Below are 20671 nucleotides of genomic sequence, written 5' to 3' on the forward strand. Positions count from 1 at the left end.
GATAATCCTTCCACCTCATTTAAGCAATATTGTCCAATTATAATTAATTTCTGTATCTTAACTTTATAAGTTCTTCTAAGGAGAACTATATTTGAAATCAATAGTTTAAATTCACTGTGGTTAGGATCTGTGGTATTATACTGGAAATGGTCTGCAATTAGCTGATCTGCTTGCTGTCTGAAAATTTGCATTGGGAACACTTATGTTTATCTATGTTTAATCAGTGCTGAGGCATAATTCCCTCAGGATTAAGTCTCCAGCTGTGATCAGATTGATGCAAAGGTGATTGGATTGTGGATTACTCTCATAGGCTAGGATGGTGGGAGTCCTGATTTTGTGTCAGGATTAGCCCCTCTTAGCATTGGCTTTGCACATTCAAATATGATTAGAGCAACAATCAAAAACAACATCAAGCTTATGGTCTTCTGGGGTATAAAAGCACACAACCTTCAGCTTCTGCCCAGTAGTAAAATGGAAATTTATTTTTTATGCTTGCCTATAACTGCATGAAAAATACTTTTACATATTCAAAAACACATTTCAGTTTTCTTTAAACAGGGTTCTTTAAGCAGGGTTACTTTCACTTCAGCTACATGCTTAAACAAGAATAGTTCATCCATTGCTATTTGTCTGAACGTTCAAAGAACAGTGGTATCTTGTGTTTTCATCATGCAGCAAATGCAGCAAATTTCCCATGAGGTTCTACCTGAAGACTTTTACATCCCTGTATCCCTGAGCACCACCAACATTACAGCACTCAGCCCATTTCTGGTGCCTCAGACCCACCTGGGAAGCCCATCACTCTTCATGGTGCTTGCAGTATTTATGTTCTTCCTTATTGTCACTGGACTTCCCATCAACATGCTGACAATCATCTGTACTTTCAAGTACAAGAAGCTTCGCTCCCATCTCAACTACATTCTGGTGAACCTGGCTGTGTCCAACCTGATTGTTGTAGGTATTGGGTCCACCACTGCCTTTTACAGCTTTTCACAGAGGTATTTTAAACTGGGAGCCATGGCATGCAAAATTGAGGGCTTTGCAGCCACTTTGGGAGGTAAGTATAACTCCCACTCATCCAAACAAAAAATTACAAGGATTGCAAATTTAGAAACAGTATATTAAATATTTTAGTACAGATAAATAGGCTAAAGACAATTTATGTTATGTATAACTAATCGGGTTATCTTAGAAAACAATGCAGTAACTTATTTTAGTGAGGTCTTGCTTTTATCTGTTTGAATAGCTGTATGCATTTATTAGTAATAGTCTGTCTGATATTATTTCTCTCACTATTTTCATGAAATCAATGTTTTTTCCTTTGTATACTTGCAGCTACCTGCTCAGAATATAAAAGCTGAGGTCTGATATCTTATGTATAATAACAATGGCACTCCCTTTTGTCACATTTGGTACTTAATTACAGAGAAATAAATGAAGGCTAAGAAACTTTCTCAAAGTAGCACTGCATACAAAGTAAAATTGAGGAGAAAGGAACCATATGAATGGGAGATGAATTTAATTCTTTCATCTGTAAAAATCCCAGAGTTAACAAACAGCATAGAAGTACACACAGGCGATAGATGGATGCTTACATGATACTCAAGAAGGGGTCTATACCACATTGTTGTACATACTATTTATCAAACATCTCTGTTGAAATTACTTTGTCGAACAATAATTGTTGTGAATATTTTCCCAGGAAAAAGAACCAGTAGTCCAACTACCGATCATCACAAAAAACACAAAATTTAAAACCCACTCAGGTGTGAGGTTTTGCCCTCCAAGTCCCCACACCCCCATAAATAAATATATCAACTCAGAGATTGCATTACAGTAGGGAAAAGGGCAAATTTCTAATCAAGACCCACTGCATTTTTCCTAGGAAAATATTCACTAAAATGATCATTCGACAAAAAGGTTTTCGACAAAGTGAGTTTGAGGAAGAGGTGTTCGATAAATAGTATGTTTAACTATGTGATATAGACCCTCAAGAAGCACATCCTGTTTTATTTAATGGTACATACTGTAATATGCTTTTCGCAGGATTCCTCAGCTGCATATTTATTTACTTAAGCATGTTTTTATTGTTACAAAGTGTCTCCATACATCTATTTTAAGTTTCACTTTTACCAAGGTAGCTAAACTAATGCAGACTATTTTACTTTTTCATGGAGTCTCATAGGATACTACTCTTCACTTTGGTCTGTTCAGGTGAAATTCAGCATCTAATTTTCAGTGAGATCTTTTACTTGTTCATTCTGTTAACTTATCTAATACAGTCCAAAAGAGCTGCTTCATATTTTTATTGTGAACATTTTGATTTTTTGACTAAAAGAAGGTGAAGCCTAGAAAATGGTGTAGAAATAATGATCAACATGTGACAATATGTAGGCAGGAGCAGCAATGTTTGTTTTCCCTCAAGAGGTTGATGATCTTCACAGATGTGCGGTATTGTTGTGATGCCTTCCCAATTTCTGTATTTCTATGCATCTAATCTTATGTTGTAGACAGCTAAAAGTTACATCGTACCAATGCTAGGTTGTTGAATTAAAGACATTACACTACTCTGGGCAGTGTAGTTCCTGACAATTTCATTTAAAAAATACTGGTGATTCGAGTTTGCTTGCTTGACTATAGCTTATTATCAAAGACCAAAATAAGTAAATAGATCAAACAGGCATCACTTTGAATTTGTGCCACCAGTTTTTCCTAGTGTCACATGTTTATCTAAAGTGAATTGCCCAAAGGGATTGGGAGTTGGCATAACGGTTAAGGTGCTTGCTTCACAAACACAAAGTACATAGGATCATAGGAGGTTACTACGCTAATGGCCCTAGGGCCCTTATAAGCCTAGCCAAGTACAACCCCTGTTCCCAAGAATATCAAGGTATTAAGTGGAACTAAGTCAACAACTACTGCCCCAAGAGGGAGACAGGTAAAACTCCCAGGGTGAATTTGTGGTTTCCCATCCAATCATCCAAATTAAGCTTAAATAACATTTATTTTATTTAACATTTGTTTACCAGGAAAGTCTGACTTGGAACAATGCCAATTTCTAGTGGAGGCCCAGGGAGAAATGTTCCAGATGCATGTTTTTGAAACATGGGAGGAAACCCACACAAATGCAGGGAGGACATGCAGAGTCTGCACAGAAGGCACTCCAGCCAAGAGTTGAACCAGAGAACCTCTTGCTGTGAAGCAACAACACTACCGCTGCACCATAGCACCATTCAACATCAAGGGGCAACAAATTCACCTGAAATGGAAGTTTGTTCCAGAGGTGACCTCTGTGAGACATATCTGTCTCTCCAGCAAGTCTAGTTGATGTCACATACTAGGCTGAGTTCCCTTGAGTGAGTGCATGTTATGCTATTTGATTTATGAATGTGCAGCATTTCCATTAGAGCAGGATCTGAGATTGCTTTACATGCATGGGAGAGGTCACCTCTGAGTAGTCTGTAAGTCACAGAATATAGTGATATTGATTTCACTCTGTCAATGTATGATATATGCTGAATGCCCTGATTTTTCTCTCTAAGCAACCTTTGAGGTCTTTCCAGTTGCTACAGGTGCCTGGTAGGGTACTTACCAAAGGTAGCTTTGTACTCTATTACTGGCCTGATGAGTGAAGAGTCCAGGGATGTTATTACCTCTTTTGTTCTGGATGCAATGCCCTTACTTATGAGGTGGGTGACATAGAAAGCCTTTCTTACCACTGTGGAGACATGGTGGACAAAGGAAATGCTGCTGTCAACCTATGTGCCCAAATCTCTCACCACTGATTGCATTTTTAGGGTGTCGTTATTAATATGATAATCTGCAGGGACATCACCTTTTCCAAAGAGGATGATAATACATTTTTTGCATTGAGATTTAGCCCATGACTTTAGTACCAGTTGTTTGTGTAAGTCCCTTTTATAGGATGTTGACATCATTTGGGGCTTTGATGACTGCACCCAGCTTGCAATCATCAGCAAACTTTGTCAGCCATAGGTCTTTTGTTTTAGCCTGTCTATCCAAGAAGTAGATTCCAAACAATAGGGGCCCCAGCATAGATCCCTGTGGAACACCACTGGTTACAGGCCTGCTGGTGGAGGTAGAGTCACTTGTTTTGACTGTTTGCGTAATATCCGTGAGCCATTTTGCAACCCACCTGACAATATATGGGTTGATCTCCAGCTGGGTGAGTTTATCAATGATGCCTGAATGGTGAATAGTGTCAAAGGCCTTGGCCAGATTCAGGCAGGCCATATGCATGGATTTGCCTTCATTCAGGGCTTCAAAGAAGTCCACCAAGTTCAAGAGGCAGGATCTCCCTTTAACAAAGACAAACTGGGCCAGGTCAAGCATTTGTAGGTTTCCTATATCTTTGTTTTATAAGGTCCATGATTATTCTTTCCATAGCCTTGCAGATTAGGCTGGTCAGGCTTATGGGTCTATAGTTCCCAGGGTCTGTGGAGGTGCCTTCTTTTAGGTAACAGGATGATGGTTGCTGTTTTCCATTCAGCATTATACAACCAGTGCTTAGACTGTGGTTAAAAAGAGTACCCAGCAGTGCAGCTAGTTCCTGTTTTATTCCATTTAGAATGCAGCCTGCGATATTATTAGGTCCCACAGAGGCTGTGCTTTTGGCTTTGGAGAGATCATTTACAACCTGCTCCTTGGAGATACTAGGTGGAGGGAAGGTGGTAGGGATGCTCAGGGGGATATGTGGCGGGGACAGGGGGAGAAGTTTTCACTGAACCTGTCTGCTAGCAGGTTGGCTACTTCTGTGGGTTCAGTATATGTGGTGCGATTAACAACCAGTAGATCTGGGTTCTTCCTTTAAGGTTTCTGACATAGCTAAAGAAGGCCTTATGGCTATCCTTAGCAATAGAGGCTAATTTGGATTCATAGTTAGCTTTAGAATGCCTTACAAGGTGTCTTATTTGCTTGTTTAAGCTGAGGAGGGAATGCTACTATTTAAGAGACTGTACCTTCCTTTTCTTGGACAGCAATCAGCAATGTCTTTCTCTGATTGTATAACCTGTTAATTGCGGATATCGACCATCCAGAATTGTTATTTCTTGAGGATCTTGTTTAGATCCTATCAAGTATGGCTGAGTCAATACATTTGTATAGATGCTTATACAAGGCATTGTTGTAAATCCTACTATAGGTGTCCATGCCATCAGTGAGGGCAGGGGCTATGAACCTATTAATGCTGTCACATATTTGGTTGTAATTGGCTTTGGAGAAGTTTTTCAGTCTAGTTGCTGCTAATGGGGGGGGGGGGGGGCAGATGTTATTGTTATTTCTAATGAAACTGATTTATGATCAGACCTCACTAGGGAGGGCTGCACACATGGTGTGGTGCAGCGATCACCCATGTTAGTGAGCACCAGATCCAGAATGTTTGGGCCCCTTGTGGGGATGTCAACCAACTGGTCCAGGGCATTATAGTTGATGAAGTCCAAGAATCTTTCAGCAAGTGTGTTAGTACACGTATAATTTGCCCAGTCTATGGATGGGTAGTTAAAGTCACCAAAAACTAAAGTGTTTGGTTGTATCTTGAGCGATTCAAGTAGATCCAAGTATGCGGTGTGGGTATCCTGTTTCAGGGAGAGGGTCCTGTAAATGGCAATAACTTGGAGAGGGTCTTACCTACAGTCAATTTGACCTGGATTAGTTCGAGGGAATCATTTTGTTTAACCAATCTAGAGGTGTATTTACCTTTGATGAATATTGATACTCCACCTCGTTTAGTTTTCACACTTTCAGTTTGTGGTCTGAATGTGTGGAACGCATTATAACCCATTAAGGCCAGGGTGCTTTCCACGACCTTAAACCAAGTCTATGTGACTGCACAGATGCCAACATCTTCTATGATGAGGGCTTCTTCCACTGAGGGAAGTTTTAGGTTTAGACTCCTAGTGTTTAACAGCATAACCTTGAGATTTCTTTTTGAAGATATTTTTATGTCAGAAATTTTGTTGTTGTGACATGGCCTAAAAAAGGCAGTGTGGGGGTAGGCAGGAATCTTAGCCAGTATCTAAAATCCCAGATATGACAGATGAAGACCATCTCTGGCAAAGCACTGTGGTCTATCTATCATGTCATCTCAGGTTGGCAGGTACTGGATCCCCTTAGAATAATACCAGAAACTAAGCCAATTGTTCCACTTGTTGAAGTCAATCATGTTTTGTTTATATTGTGGTATCATCTTAGGTGAAGGTGGTATGCTGTTCAAGGCTAGGGACATACCTGCTTGAGACACATATTCAGAGAGGTCAGTCATGTCTCTCTTCATATAGTCCGATGAAGTACATCTCAAGTCATTCACACCAACATGAACTATGATGGAGTCATAACGATACTTGTTGTGGAGAGACTTTAGTACGTGTCTGATCTGGCGGATCCTGGTACCTGACAGTCAGCTGACTGCAACCTTCTCCTTGTCTAGTCTGGTGAGTGTGACATCTGTGTGTCTCACTATAGAGTTGCCTATGATCAAAAGAATTTGGTTTAAATGTGCTTTGCCTTAGGGGCTTGTTTGGTGAGACACTTGTGCTTGTGGTTTTATGTGTATTGAGTGCTGTAGGTACTGTATTAGGTGTAGCATGTTTGTGTTTCAGAGGTCTCTGGTGTTTAGGTAAATTTCTGGTGAGTACCTCCCTGTATGATGGCTTATGTGTTGAGAGTGTGGTTTGTGCAGGAAGTGTAGTATGTGGGCTGACAACCTCTTCAGTGTCACTGTTCTGTGAAAGAGCCAGCAAAGATTGCAAAGTCTTAGTGTATATGCATCTCTCACAAATTGAGCTTGAGTGGTTTAGGAGAAGTGGGTTGTCAGTGTACATGAGGCAATTGTTACACTGCCTCAGGATACCCAAGTCAATCAGAGTGGCAGGAGAAATGGAGGAGAACTAACCATCATTAATACTAGGTGTAAATGTGCTTACTTTAATGAGGAAGGATGTGGTTTAATTGGGGACTTAATGCTGGATCTATACTGTTTGGCCTGTCAAGGGGTACAAGACTATTAGAGATTAGGACATTTCAGTTAAAGTGCAAATGCTGTTGAAAGCCTAGCTGATGTGCTCTCCGAGAAGCTAAGTGCAATTTAAGGGACTCTTGAGTTGGAGCATGGACGGCTTCTAAGGGAAAATAAATCTACTTTAGCTTTTGTGTCTATAACTGCCAATGGTTACCTCCACTACACAATGCTGTACGAAGGTGTGCTATGTGCAAACATGTGCCTAGCATTGCTCAGATGAAGATAGCAGAGCAGTGGCTGGTCACCAAACTCTCTGGAGCTGTGTTAAACCTGGCTCACATCTGTGCAAATGCAGGGCATATTTCTCAGTTGTGAGAGTCCTTTTTTAAAATTAGTTAAGCAATTTTCAAACAAGCTGGCCAATGGAAATGCTCAATACTGTGCGTTTTTCCAACAGTCTCCAACTCAGATGGGTCCTTTGCTACACTCTTCTGACACAAGGGTGCAGGGTGCTGTCTTAATGTAAGACGGCTGGATTTACTGCTCAGATAATGCCAAACAGCAAATCTGAATGTAGCCTATGCTATAAAATACACAAGTACCCGGAAATACAAAGTGCAGGAAAAACAGTCCAAACAGCAAACAGTTGAAACAGAGAAACAGCAAAACAGTTACAATGGCTAAAAACAGTTAAAGGTAGGTGGCAATTCAGTAATACACAGTTTAAAAGTGCAGTAGAGTGAATGAAATACTTATTTTTCTGTAGATTTTAAAGGATGCCTTTGATTTTTACGTATTTACGTATCATGAAACCAGATAAGGGTGGGGGGGAGGGTTGTTTTGATGAATACATGGGACTATATCAAGAGAATGTGTGATATACTGGACAAAGATAATAGATATGTTCTAGTGTCCAGAAATGAGGTGAACATTTCCTATAGGAAAATAGATATGATCCTCGAGGATAATTTATTACAAGGACTCAATGACACAGAGCTATACAACTTTTTAAGAGTTTTGAAACCAATCATACCCGTTATCTTTGGTATACCCAAGATACACAAAGATATTGAGAATCCTCCCCTAAGACCCATTGTGTCCTCACAGGGTTCAAAAACACAACCCTTGGCAATTTATGTTGATCTAAAACTGAAAGAATTTTATAAAAAGTATCCCCACATCCTAATAGATTCTTGGGACTTTCTTAGTAAAATAGGTTCTAATATTTACAGGGACAACACAATTTTCATTACTGTGGATGTTAAAGATTTATTTTCAGTAATTCCACACAATGTAGGGTTAGAGTAGTTTGAAAGAATGGTTGCAGACATGCAAATTTTAAAACCGGATGAATTTAAACTAGTTATAGAAAACATGGAATTGGTACTGAAATATAACTATATTTTCTTCCAAGGGGATTTATACCATCAATTAGATGGTGTCGCTATGGGTTCAGCCTGTGCACCCACTTATGCAAATATCATTATGTTGTACTGGGAAAAACAATATATTTTTAGCTCTATATTTAGCCAACATATTACAGGTTATTACAGATTTTGGACGACATTTTTATTCTATGGGATGGGCCAGAAGAGGAGATTATTAATTTTATGGACTACATCAATAACAGTACAGATATTTTAAAATTTACATCTGATATTGGTTTAGAGGAAACACATTATCTTGATTTGAAACTTACAAAAGACCATATTAATAATAAATACAAATCCAGAATTTATAGAAAGGACTTTTATTCAAACTCCTACCTACACTTTCAGAGTGACCATCCCTACCATTTCAAAAAGAACATAGTAAAAGGACAGATGATTAGGGCAGCGAGAATGACCTCTGACAGAGGCGACTTGATCAATGAAATGGAGATACTCCAAAAAATGTTTAGAGAAAGGGGGTACCCGGATAATGTGATTCAACCTATTAAAAAACTTGTATATGACAAATGGGGTACATATTACAAACCCCTACTTACCAATAGTGGAATTATTAGTGGTGACAAAGAGACAAGCCGTAACAATGGTAAGGACAACCAGCTACCCTATTTGATTTTAACACATTATCAAGGTGGTAGTTGGATAAGGAAATGTATAAATGACACCTGGGAGTTGTTTAATAGAATGCCCACTAGAGTAGATGTGTTCCAACAACCACTTAGGTATAGTTTTAGAAGAAACAAGAATTTGAAAAATATCTTTGAGAAAAAGAAAAATACAACTAAGTTGATAGGAGGAGCTAGTGCCAAGTTCGGCACATTTAAATGTGGCAGATGTGCACAATGCCCTTTCATAGGAGGAACGAAGAATTTAGAGATTCCCAGTATAAATGTGACCCTAATAGGAAACAAGTATTATAGTTGCTATACAAAAGGGGTTGTTTATTTATGCTACTTCAAGAAATGTTGGAAATATTATATTGGCAAAACTGAACGAAACCTGAGAACACGTATATATGAGCATATACGAGACATTACTAAAAAGAATGATAACAATGCATTGTTTAGACATACTAGGATGTGTAATGAGGCTGATTTCAAGTTTTGGATATTGGAAGAGGTAGGGTTGCACGAGAGAGGTGGGGACTGGGAAACCAAATTGGAGTTTAGAGAGATGATTTGGCAGCTAAGGTTAGATGCATGTGGGATATATGGTTTAAATGACCACATTTCCATTAGCCCAGCCCTCAAGATTCTTGCAGAAGATCCTAAACGGCACCAATAGGGATTCTATTTTATTACCACCTTGAGTATAAATATATATATATATATATATATATATATATATATACACATTTTTTATACAGTCTATACATTTCATAAATTTTACATATAATTTTTATATTATAATATTTCTTGTGGTTATACATCACTGATTATAGTTTTTTATGACTGGACAACATATACTGGCTTTTCTACATTATACGTTCTTTTATATATATATATATATATATATATATATATATATATATATATATATATATATATTTATATGTAATGTAATATTTTATACATTATTCCAATGCAATTTTATAGTTGTTTTAATATATGGATTGATTTATTCATGTATTTATTATATTTAACAATTTATTTTGTGTGCTACTTGCTGTTTTAACATTACTGTTAAAGTTGTACTGATATAATATATTTAATGGAGGATTTACAATAATGTATATTCTCACACAACTGTTTGTCAATTCCACATATATTTACTTTCCTTGTTTAACCTATTATAAGAGTCTTATCCCTGTACTTATGAATGTTTTAAATGGTTGGAATTACAAACATTTTTTATACTGCATCACCAAAGGTTGAGATTTGCAGAAATTAAAGGCCAGCCAATAAGAAATTAGTTAATTAATTAATTAAACAATTATTCAATGAATTGCATAGGTATTTAAGATGAGTTTACATTGTCTGAACAGATTCTGATGAAGTCTCCATGCAGGAGATGAAAGCGCTTAATCTGTTTGTGTATGTGGTCATTTATTTATTTAAATAAATTCTGGTTTTATTTGGACCTGGGGATTATTGCCTGTACCAAGGAAGTATTGGTGACTGAATATACGGAGGAGAGCCTTTATTGATGCTGGATTAGACGCATTGGTGTTTGCGTGGTTGTGTTTCCCGTTTGGGTTACAAGTTTTTATGCCTTTGATTTTTGTTTGGATTCACTCCAGAGATCAGAGAGAGCACACCAATCCTAGAGTAGCTCCTGTAACGTGAGCAGAGGCCCTTGCAAATGTGCTGCCTAAATACAAGCTAACTTAAGCAGTTTTCAAACAAGCTGGCCAATGGAAATGCTCAGTAATGAGCCTTAGTCCAACAATTTCCAACTCAGATGAGTCCCTTGCTACACTCTACCACAAAGGTGCAAGGGGCCCTCTTAATGTAAGATGACTGGTTTTAGTGGATTCACTCCAGAGATCAGAGAGAGCACACCAGTCCTAGAGCAGCTTCTCTTAACAGGTTCTGATTCTCACCATTGGTCACTGGCCGGTTTTAATTTGCCCTGACTCGCCAGCCATGCAACACTGTATCCAACTGTTATCTGTTCTTTGCAGGTGGTGAACCCACCTGATGGTCTCATGTAATTTTTTGGCTGATATTAATAGTTATTGTCAATTTCTTTATTGCAACTAAGGGGTGCCAAACAGATATATGAAAAGAAGCACATAAAATTTAAAGAATGTTTCAGAGGACTTTGAGTTTAAACAGTTGAAGGCAGAACGGAAACAGAAGCTATAAGTTCAGTGCATTATAAGAGAGGAGGTCAATGACTCATCATCAAAGGGAAAGAGAGGCAACTAGAGTTTTCACAGTTTGATACCTTAAACCTCCTGTAATGGAGGTCCATGGAATATATGCAGATGCCCCCTAAGTGCATCAAGTGTTTCAGCTACATGGCGTCTGAATGTCCATGACTTTTTTACTTTTTAAATCTGTATGTAATTGTGGACATTCAGAAGCCATGTAACTGAAACACTCAATGTCCTTAAGGGGTCATTTGCATATATCCCATGGGCCTCCATTGCATGAGATTTAAGGTATCAATCACACAGTGAAAACTCTAGTTTGGCCTAGTTTTTCTTACAGTTTATATATATATATATATATATATATATATATATATATATATATATATATATATATATATTATCCATTCATCCATCCTCAACCCCTTTTCCCGTTTTGCACATGGGGTCAGGATGTCACTTCAGCAGTGACATTCATCTCGAGCCAAGGTTTACATCACCGAGTGGCTATCCCTGACACACACATATATATATATATATATATATATATATATATATAGACACATACACTTACACATAAAAAAAAAAATATATATATATATATATATATATATATATATATATATATATATATATATCTATCTATCTATATACACACACATATATATATATATATATATATATATATATATGGGTCCACTTCGTAATTTCAAAATACTGAAATCTCGAATTTCAGTATTTCGAAATTACAAAGCCGAAAACTCAAAATTCCGAAACTGGCAGAAGCGCGAAATTCAAAATCCCGAAGCACGGAGATGTTGAATTTCTGCTTCCGCTGGTGCAGTGTGTGGATGTATGGGTTGAATTTAGGTAAGTTTGTGTGTGTAAATGTGTTGGTTAGGGGCTTTAGTGTGTAATTGTGTGTTGTGACTGTGATGTGTGTGTGTGTGTGAGGGTCTGTAAGATGGGTGTGTGTGAGTTTCGTTTGTGTTTCTGTTTGTGCGATCTCGCAGTTAGAATATATAAGTGTGGGGGTGTGATGGTGCTTATCTATAGTGTAGATGCATGTATTTGATTGTGGGGGGAGTTTTGTGCTACTATATGTGTAGCATAGTTTCAGCATTTTGAATTTCGCGGTTGTGTGTTTTCAGAATTGTGCTTGGGTTTTCTGCTTTGTAATTTTGAAATACTGAAATTCGGGATTTCAGTATTTTGAAATTACAACACGGACCCATATATATATATATATATATATATATATATATATATATATATATATATATATATATATATATATATATATATACACATAAATATATATATATATATATATATATATATATATATATATATACTCACACACACACACACACACACACACACACACACACACACACACACACACACACACACACACACACACACACACACACACACACACACATCTGTGTGTATATATATATATATATATATATGGGTCTACTACCGTAGTTCGAAATTACACTATTTCAAAATACGATAGTAGTTTCCCACTAATGCAAAAGTGCACTTCAACGAAAATGCACTTTCATGAAAGTCAGTAAAACGAATGAAGGGTTAGGGCTTGGGTTATGGATAGTGGATAGATAATAGGGCTATCCACAATCCTTAACCCAAGCCCTTATCCTAAGGTCCGTGACTACCGCACCACAGTGCAGGAAATTGTATTTCCTCCACTGAGCAGTAGTTACGGACCTATTTCCTGTACTGTGGTGCGATAGTCACGGACCTTAGGGTTAGGGCTTAGGTTAAGGATAGTGGATAGCCCTACTAGCTATCCACTATCCTTAACCCAAGCCCTAACCCTAAGGTCCGTGACTACTGGACCACAGTGCAGGAAATGTCCCGTTTGATTTAGTGACTTTCGTGAAAGTGCACTTTCATTGAAGTGCACTTTCACGTTAGTGGGACACTACTATCACATTTCGAAATAGTGTAATTTCTATCTACGGTAGTAGACCCATATATATATATATATATATATATATATATATATATATATATATATATATATATATATATATATATATATATATATATATATATATATATATATATATATATATATATCTGCACACACACACACACACACACACACACACACACACACACACACACACACACACACACACACACACACACACACACACTGAGGCACATGTATGTGTTTATATTTGTGTATGAGCATAGTAGTATAGTGGTAATCACTGACTCAATGAAATGGAACTGTAATCACATGGTGCATGAAGTCTAAACTCTCAAGCTTGGACTGCCCAAGCTTCAGCTCACCAACAAGCTGAGGTCCTCCATAGGAAATCACTGTCAATGAGTTGTACCAGAAATTATTCCCTTTTGGGGTGGATTTCACCATTCTGTGAGTTGGTCTGTCTGTGGAGTTAGAATATATAAGTTTGGGGGGAATTCCCCCACAACATCAGGGGGTGCAGGGGGGGCTTGCCCCCCCCTGCAAAAATGCTTTGGCAAGATGTTTTCAGTGAATACAGTTTGGGGATTCTGATTCTCAGTGCATTTGCTTTTGTCCACTCATAGTGGAAGTGTCACTAATGTTGACTCACTAACATCAACAAAAAATGCCAGCACGCTTCTCCACAAGATTTGAGATTATTCCTCAGAACATTCAAGTTTTAAAGCAGTGTTTTTACAGTGGGCAAGCCTCCCTCCATCCCCTCACCACCTGCTAATTACTTATTCCAACTCCAGGATTGCACAATCCTTGGAAAAAGGGCATTTGCCCCGACCCTAGAGATTGTGCAATCTTTCACAAGTGACGACCATTTGTCTTGTTGACTAAAATGTCAACTGCAGTTTAAATCAACTAACTGCACATAACCTCATATATATATAAATATATATATATATATATATATATATACACACACACACACACACACACACACACACACACACACACACACACACATAGAATTTTCATGGAATAATTTGGCATTGTAGGCTAGAACATCCACTGACCACATCATGTATTTGTTTTAATAGTGATTTATTTTAATACTGTCATCTTGCTTTAGTGGATGTTTTGTAACTAAAATCTGGTTTAATTTTGCATATACATATCAATGCATATAGATACATTGAAAACTATAATGAAATTATGGTAATGAAAGTAATACAAAGTTACAGGAGAACGAATAGTAAGTGCAAAAATAGAAAGGGACTTGTGGGTACTAATTACGGGCTCTAAATGTATGCAAGCAATGAGGCAGAGTGGCAAAGAAGGTAGGCAGAACACTGGTATGCATTAGAAAAGGCATCAAAAGTAGAAAGCACAAAGCTGCAATCTCTGTTTGTAGACACTACTGATAAGGCCCTGCCTGCAGTATTGGAAGCTTCTTATTTGTCATGGTATAGACGAGTTAGCAGCAATACAGAGAATGGCAAGAAAATGGTACATGCTCTTCAGGAGTGTACCATGTAGAAGGAAATGGTCGAACGGTGAAAAAGCTAGAAACACCTCAAGGCAATATAAGGAATCCAAGTGGGTACATCCCTTCAAAAAATAGATTTATGAGAAGAAGAATAGACAATCTGAAGTGAAAACATGGAAGGCTCATTTACTTCATGACTTATTATGACACTTTTGTGGTAATGGATATAGGTGGATTTTTGTTGTGGACATGGTGGTGCATAATTAGAAGAGATTTCCGAGAAGGTATGGCATGTTGAAAATAACAACATAAGTGAGGAGCAGAAGGGTCACCCATAAGGCTAACCTTATACTCCATTGAATTACAAGGCATACTGCCTGATTAAATAGGATCTAAAGTAAATCCAGAAAGTATATAATCAGCAAGCTAGGTAAACCAAAAGGCCCCTAGCTGCCATCAGAATTATTACTTCTGTATTTCTTCTTGCCATTAAGTGTGATGTAAAGTATATGCTTTACAGAAGGAGCAATTTGAAAGCATATTGTGTGTTTATAGTATGTCTGGAAAGTGTTAGACTGGCACGTCAATCGAAATGAATAACAAAACAAACAAATCTATGGGAAAAGAAATTTCAGGACATTCACAAGAATCATTTAAGCTGTCTAAATTACCAGGATTTGCTTCTACAGAATCCATGGTTCTCAGCAAAAAAGTAAATTGATAGGAAGACATGATTTTATATGTATTTATGTATTTTCTTTATATTCACTGGCTTGGCCAAGTTGGGATTTTTTTCAGCAGAGACTGAGGTAACAATTAAATGTGTGCATTAATGGTTAATTAATGTACATGTATGTTATGAATGTAAAAATACAGAAAGACCGTAAATAAAGCTGCATAAGGCATCTGTATTATTTTCCATGATAATATAGCTCATCAGAGTATTACTTTAATACACAAACTCAGTGAAATGAGTAAGATAGTGCACTGTCATTGCATAAAGCCCATGTTAAACAAGCCTGCAAAATGATATCTGCAAAGCAGCTAGCAGCTGAAGCTAACAATTTCAACAGGAGGAAAAAGAAAGTGACAGTTTAAGGACATCCAGTGGTACAGCAGGAAACTCTTCAGTATAAATCAGAGACTGAGAGGCATAAAAGAGAAAGTGGGAATGAGACAATGGTTTGAGCTGTATGCGGTAGGTGTGCAGTAGGAAAATGAGTAAAATGAATGATAGGTGCAAAGAACTCGGAAGGAACATGAGGAAAGAGACTGTTCTCATCCTTCATAAGAGAACATCAGGTAATCTTTTGTAAAAATGAGCTATAAGCTAGACAGTCAAAAGTGAGATATGGAGCTGAGCAGAGAGTGTGTAATAGTCACGGCTAGTGTGTCTATAATTACAAATCTAGGTATGACATATTTCTTAAATCAACAGTGGCTGTAATAAAGATGAGACGTTCTAGGCCATTATTATGAGTCAGTTAGCTTTTGTTGGCCTGCTTTAGGCATGTTGTTTTATAACTTTTACAGGGTCAGTATTATACAGCTTGTTATTAGCATCTTTGGAGGTTGCCTTTAGATCAGGAAGTTCCACAGGATCTGAAGACATGTGAGAACAGGATGATACTTCTTTTCAGTTTAACTTAATTTATTTAATATGCTTAAGCTTATGCTTAGTGCAAATAGTAAAACTACGTGGAAACACGTCAAAGAATAAAAAGGTAACTGAGAATTTGAGACTGTGCTCAGAAAATTAAACTACATCAGTTTTGTTGTTCATAGCAGAGACAAACCAAATAAAAGGATTTGCAATATAGTATGCTTCATGAAAATATATGGCTCCCATCTAAACAAGCTGAACATTAACTTCTGGTTATAGCTCACCTGCAGCTTTTCATAACTTCATCCTCAAGGAACATTTAACATTGGCAGTGCCAGAATTATATAGCAGTATAGCACTCCTACCAGTTATTACTTGGGATGAAAGTTGGCATTGTTTTAGTCACTGGACACTGCTACTGAACCTGGTGTGCTACAATGGGAAAGGTTGTCAACCATCTTTACCCTCAGTTTTCATGGCTAATGGCCTGGATCTCAAAATGCAATGGCAGTTATAATATGGGAACATCCAGTGGCTGCCAGTGTGCTTTTGCCTTGGTGTTCAACAAACATCTGCATAAACAGAAATGTCAGAAAATGACAGCGCCAAATGAGACATTCCTTTTCAATATACTTCTTTTTCTGCAGAAATGCCTCCACAAAAGTGTTTTCACAGTGCCTAACTGGCATTTTGTAAAGCAATATCTATCTATATTTATTTATTTTATTTACAGTTTATTTTCCAGGATAGTCCATTGGGCCGAAGGAACCTGTTTTCAATTAAGTACTGGGGAGAAAAGCTCCAAGAAGGTTAAACAAATGAATGAAGCAACAATACAAAAACCAACAAAATGTTAAAAAATATAACAAAAGACATTTGTTGTATGCAAAGCAGTAAAAAGCCATCCTAACAACAGATTTACCCCACAGCTGTGATTTCTGAAATAATACACAACAGTAGTAAAACTAAAAGAAGGAGGGTAATACAGGGCTAATAGGAGGAGTGTGGGTGTTGGCATATTAGAAGGTAGTGAGGAGCAAGGGTGTAGGAGGAGATCAGCTCGGAACTGATACATTAAATCTAAGTAAACCAATGAACCACTTCAATAAGTTGAAGCCACAAAAGCATAAACAAGAAGAGATGCCATGGCTGAATATATTTATTAAAATACGTAAACTCTTAAAAACCCATAAAGTAAAAGAGATGAGTGCTTTTCGCTTTTAGCCTTCTTCAGATCAGATTTGCTGTTTGTCAAGTGCTCATTTAAAGGGTCTGTTTTAAACTAAAGTGGAATCCATTGAATACGAATCCGTCGACACATAAACAGTGAAACGTGATAACATCAAACATGCAAAACTGCAGAATTTAAACATCGAAACCGCAATAGTCGGCCAACCCCACCGCCCATAACATACTACCTACGCAAACACAACAACAAAAAACACATACATACACTAACCAAAACCCTACTACTAACCCTAAATTAAAGCACCAAAACCCCACTTGTAACCCTACACTAAACCCCACATACACAACTATCTATGCACTACCCTTAACCCCTCCCTAACCCTAAGGTCCATAACTACCGCACACTTACCCTACAGAACTATACCCACACAAAGTAAATATTCCACACACATACACTTAACAAAACCCTACACTAAACCTTACATACATTACCTATCTATGCACTTACCTTAACCCGCACCCTAACCCTAAGGTCCGTAACTATCGCTCACTTACCTTACGGAGCTGTACCGCAGACGGGCCAACTATGACAAATCAACATTTCCAATTTCGCTATTTAGTGCATTTCTGCATTTCGCTGTTTGTCGACGGATTCGTATTCAATGGATTCTGCTTTCGTTTAAAGTACACCCCATTTAAATACTAAAACTACCCAATAAAATCCTTGTGTCACTGTTGAAATGTATAAAAAACTCTGTTGTCTTTCCTCACATTCACAAGTTCAACTAGCCAATGACTCAAATGAAAATGAGGGGGTGTGCCCAATCAATGCCGATGCCTCTTCAGGATAGGTTTCATTGGTAGCACTTCATTAAGCCCTGGTTCCTTGTACGCCCTTAGGTCAGCAATCCATTTACTTTCCTTATATTCAGTCAGTCCTTTCCAATCACCTTTTCTTGTGCTTGATTTCAGCACCTGCAGGGCAGGAGTCGACAGTGAGGAGTCAAGTTATGAAAATCAGAGGAAAGAGGTAGGTAGGATGTGAGACGTAGCGGAGAGGGGTCTAAGTTATGACAATTAGAAAAGAGAGGTCAGTAGGATCTGGTGAAATAGAGGAGAGTCAGGTGGGATGGGAACAGGAGCATTCCCAGAGGGATGACAAGTGAGAGTAGAGCAAGGTTTTGAAGGTGGAGTGGTTGATGGTGGTATGAATTTGAGGAGGGAGGGAATTCCAGAGTCGGTATATAGAGAAAGATAAAAGGAATTTCCCTGAAGTATGGGGAATTTGGAAATAGTAATCGTTTTATTTACCAAGACCCAAGTCTGTGTCCATCAAAGCACATCACTGGCGGTTTACACTTGCAGTTTAGTGCTTTGGAGAGAATTCCTTTTTATTGCTTTTTGGTGGATTCTATCATTCCTTTCTTTTCTCTTCCTTTTAGGTTCATTAGTATATACTAGGCTAATGGCCATCAAGACCTTTATAAGCCTTGCCATACAATCCAAGCTGTGCACCTGTGTGTCATAGGTCTTTATTAGGACGGGATATGTTTGTCATAAAGTTTCTAGAGGTTACATGGAAATTATGTTAGCTTGTGCATTACTTTCTGCTTCTATCAGAGGCATAAGGGCCAGACCTGTGGTGAATTTCTGATTTCTATCCATTGGGCAAGGTTACATTTAAATAGGGTTAGGGATACATTCTGCATCACATGGATGGAGAGCCTGTTCCAAAGCATGGGGATCCTATGAGACACACATCAGTCTCACAGGACTTATTTATGTCACAAGCAAAATTTAAATTCTTGGATCTAGAGGTTCTGAAGCTGTTTGTTTTGTGGATGTGCAAAAGGTCTATCAGAGCTAGATCTGATGATGCCTTGTATATCAGGCATATACTATCTATCACTAGCCTGTAGGAGACAGAGCATAGAGATGGAGCTTTAGGGTGATCCACAGAGGACAATGTGTTTATATCCTGGGTTCTCCTGCTAAGGCATCTTTGTGGGTATTCCAGCTGTTGCATGTGTTTGCTCAGGGAGATGCCAAAAGGGGCATTATACTCAATGAATGGTTTGATAAGGGCCGAATAAAGTGGCACTATTACTTCTTTGGACCTGGATGCCATGCCCTTACTTATAATATAGGAGACATGGTTTCACTTCATAATCTCGAATTACTGAAAAGCCCAAATTTCAGTAACCCGATATTATAAAGTCGAACTATTCACAAAACCGAAACCCACAATCCCGAATCACACAATCACAAACATACATACACCATACACCACATAACACACACACCATTCCACCCACAGCACAAAAATCGCACAACCCTACACTACAGATAAGCAGGGGACCAAGCCCCCCGCACCCCTCTACTTATATATACCAATTCCGAGGTCGTACATAACATAAAAAAAAAAAAAAAAACTCACACCATCCTCCACTCGCTCGCAAACAAATACACATCACACATACACAAACACCAACAAATCCAACACTCACACTCATACTTACACCTCCCTACCCTTACCACACATACAATGTACAAAAACACACACAAACACTCACTCACCTGCAATTTCAGGCAACATAACACTACATGCGATGCACCGGAAATGCATAAGCACGGATTTGAGATATTCAAATTCACTCTTATGCACTTTTGGGTATTCTGGTTTTCGGCTTCATGGTCTCGAATTGCTGAAATTTGGGATTTCAGTAATTCAAGATTCTGAAGTGTAACCGGGAGATATACAATGATTTTCTTACTACCTTGGCTACATGTTTGTCAAAGGCCAGATTACTATCTATGTAAGTCCCCAGATCCCTGACTACTGGTTCAGATCTTAGGGTGTCTTGTTGACTGAGGAATTAGCCTGCGTGGCAGTTTTCCCAAAAGGCATGATAATGCATTTCTTTGCATAGAATTTTAGTCTGTGACTTTGGCACTGGTCATTTGTCTGTGTTAGATCCTCTTGTAAGATGTTTGTCATGGTGGGAATCTATGACATCTTCCAATTTGCAGTCATCTGTGAACTTGGTCTGCCAAATGCTCTTGACATTAGTCTTTACCTCTGAGAAGTACTGTAGATTCCAAATAGAGCATTCTCAGTATGGTGTCCTGAGGTCCCTCATTGGTAACTTTTTATAGTGGAGGTGGTATCACCAATCCTGACCTCCTGGGTCCTGTTGG

The 20671-nt window shown here is 38.1% G+C and overlaps 1 protein-coding gene across 1 annotated transcript in view; it reads left to right on the top strand.

Annotated features, from left to right (window-relative positions):
• The first annotated feature begins 669 nt into the window (after window positions 1-669).
• Window positions 670-20671, top strand: part of LOC122808901 (blue-sensitive opsin-like) — a 297628-nt gene continuing 277626 nt past the window's right edge. Inside the window, exon 1 of the mRNA XM_044080018.1 lies at window positions 670-1057. Coding sequence (XP_043935953.1) covers window positions 670-1057 — 388 coding nt within the window. The remainder of the gene's footprint in view (window positions 1058-20671) is intronic.

The sequence above is a fragment of the Protopterus annectens genome, chromosome 8.part0 (assembly GCF_019279795.1).
Source record: "Protopterus annectens isolate FY-2018-M chromosome 8.part0, PAN1.0, whole genome shotgun sequence".
NCBI lineage: Eukaryota > Metazoa > Chordata > Ceratodontiformes > Protopteridae > Protopterus > Protopterus annectens.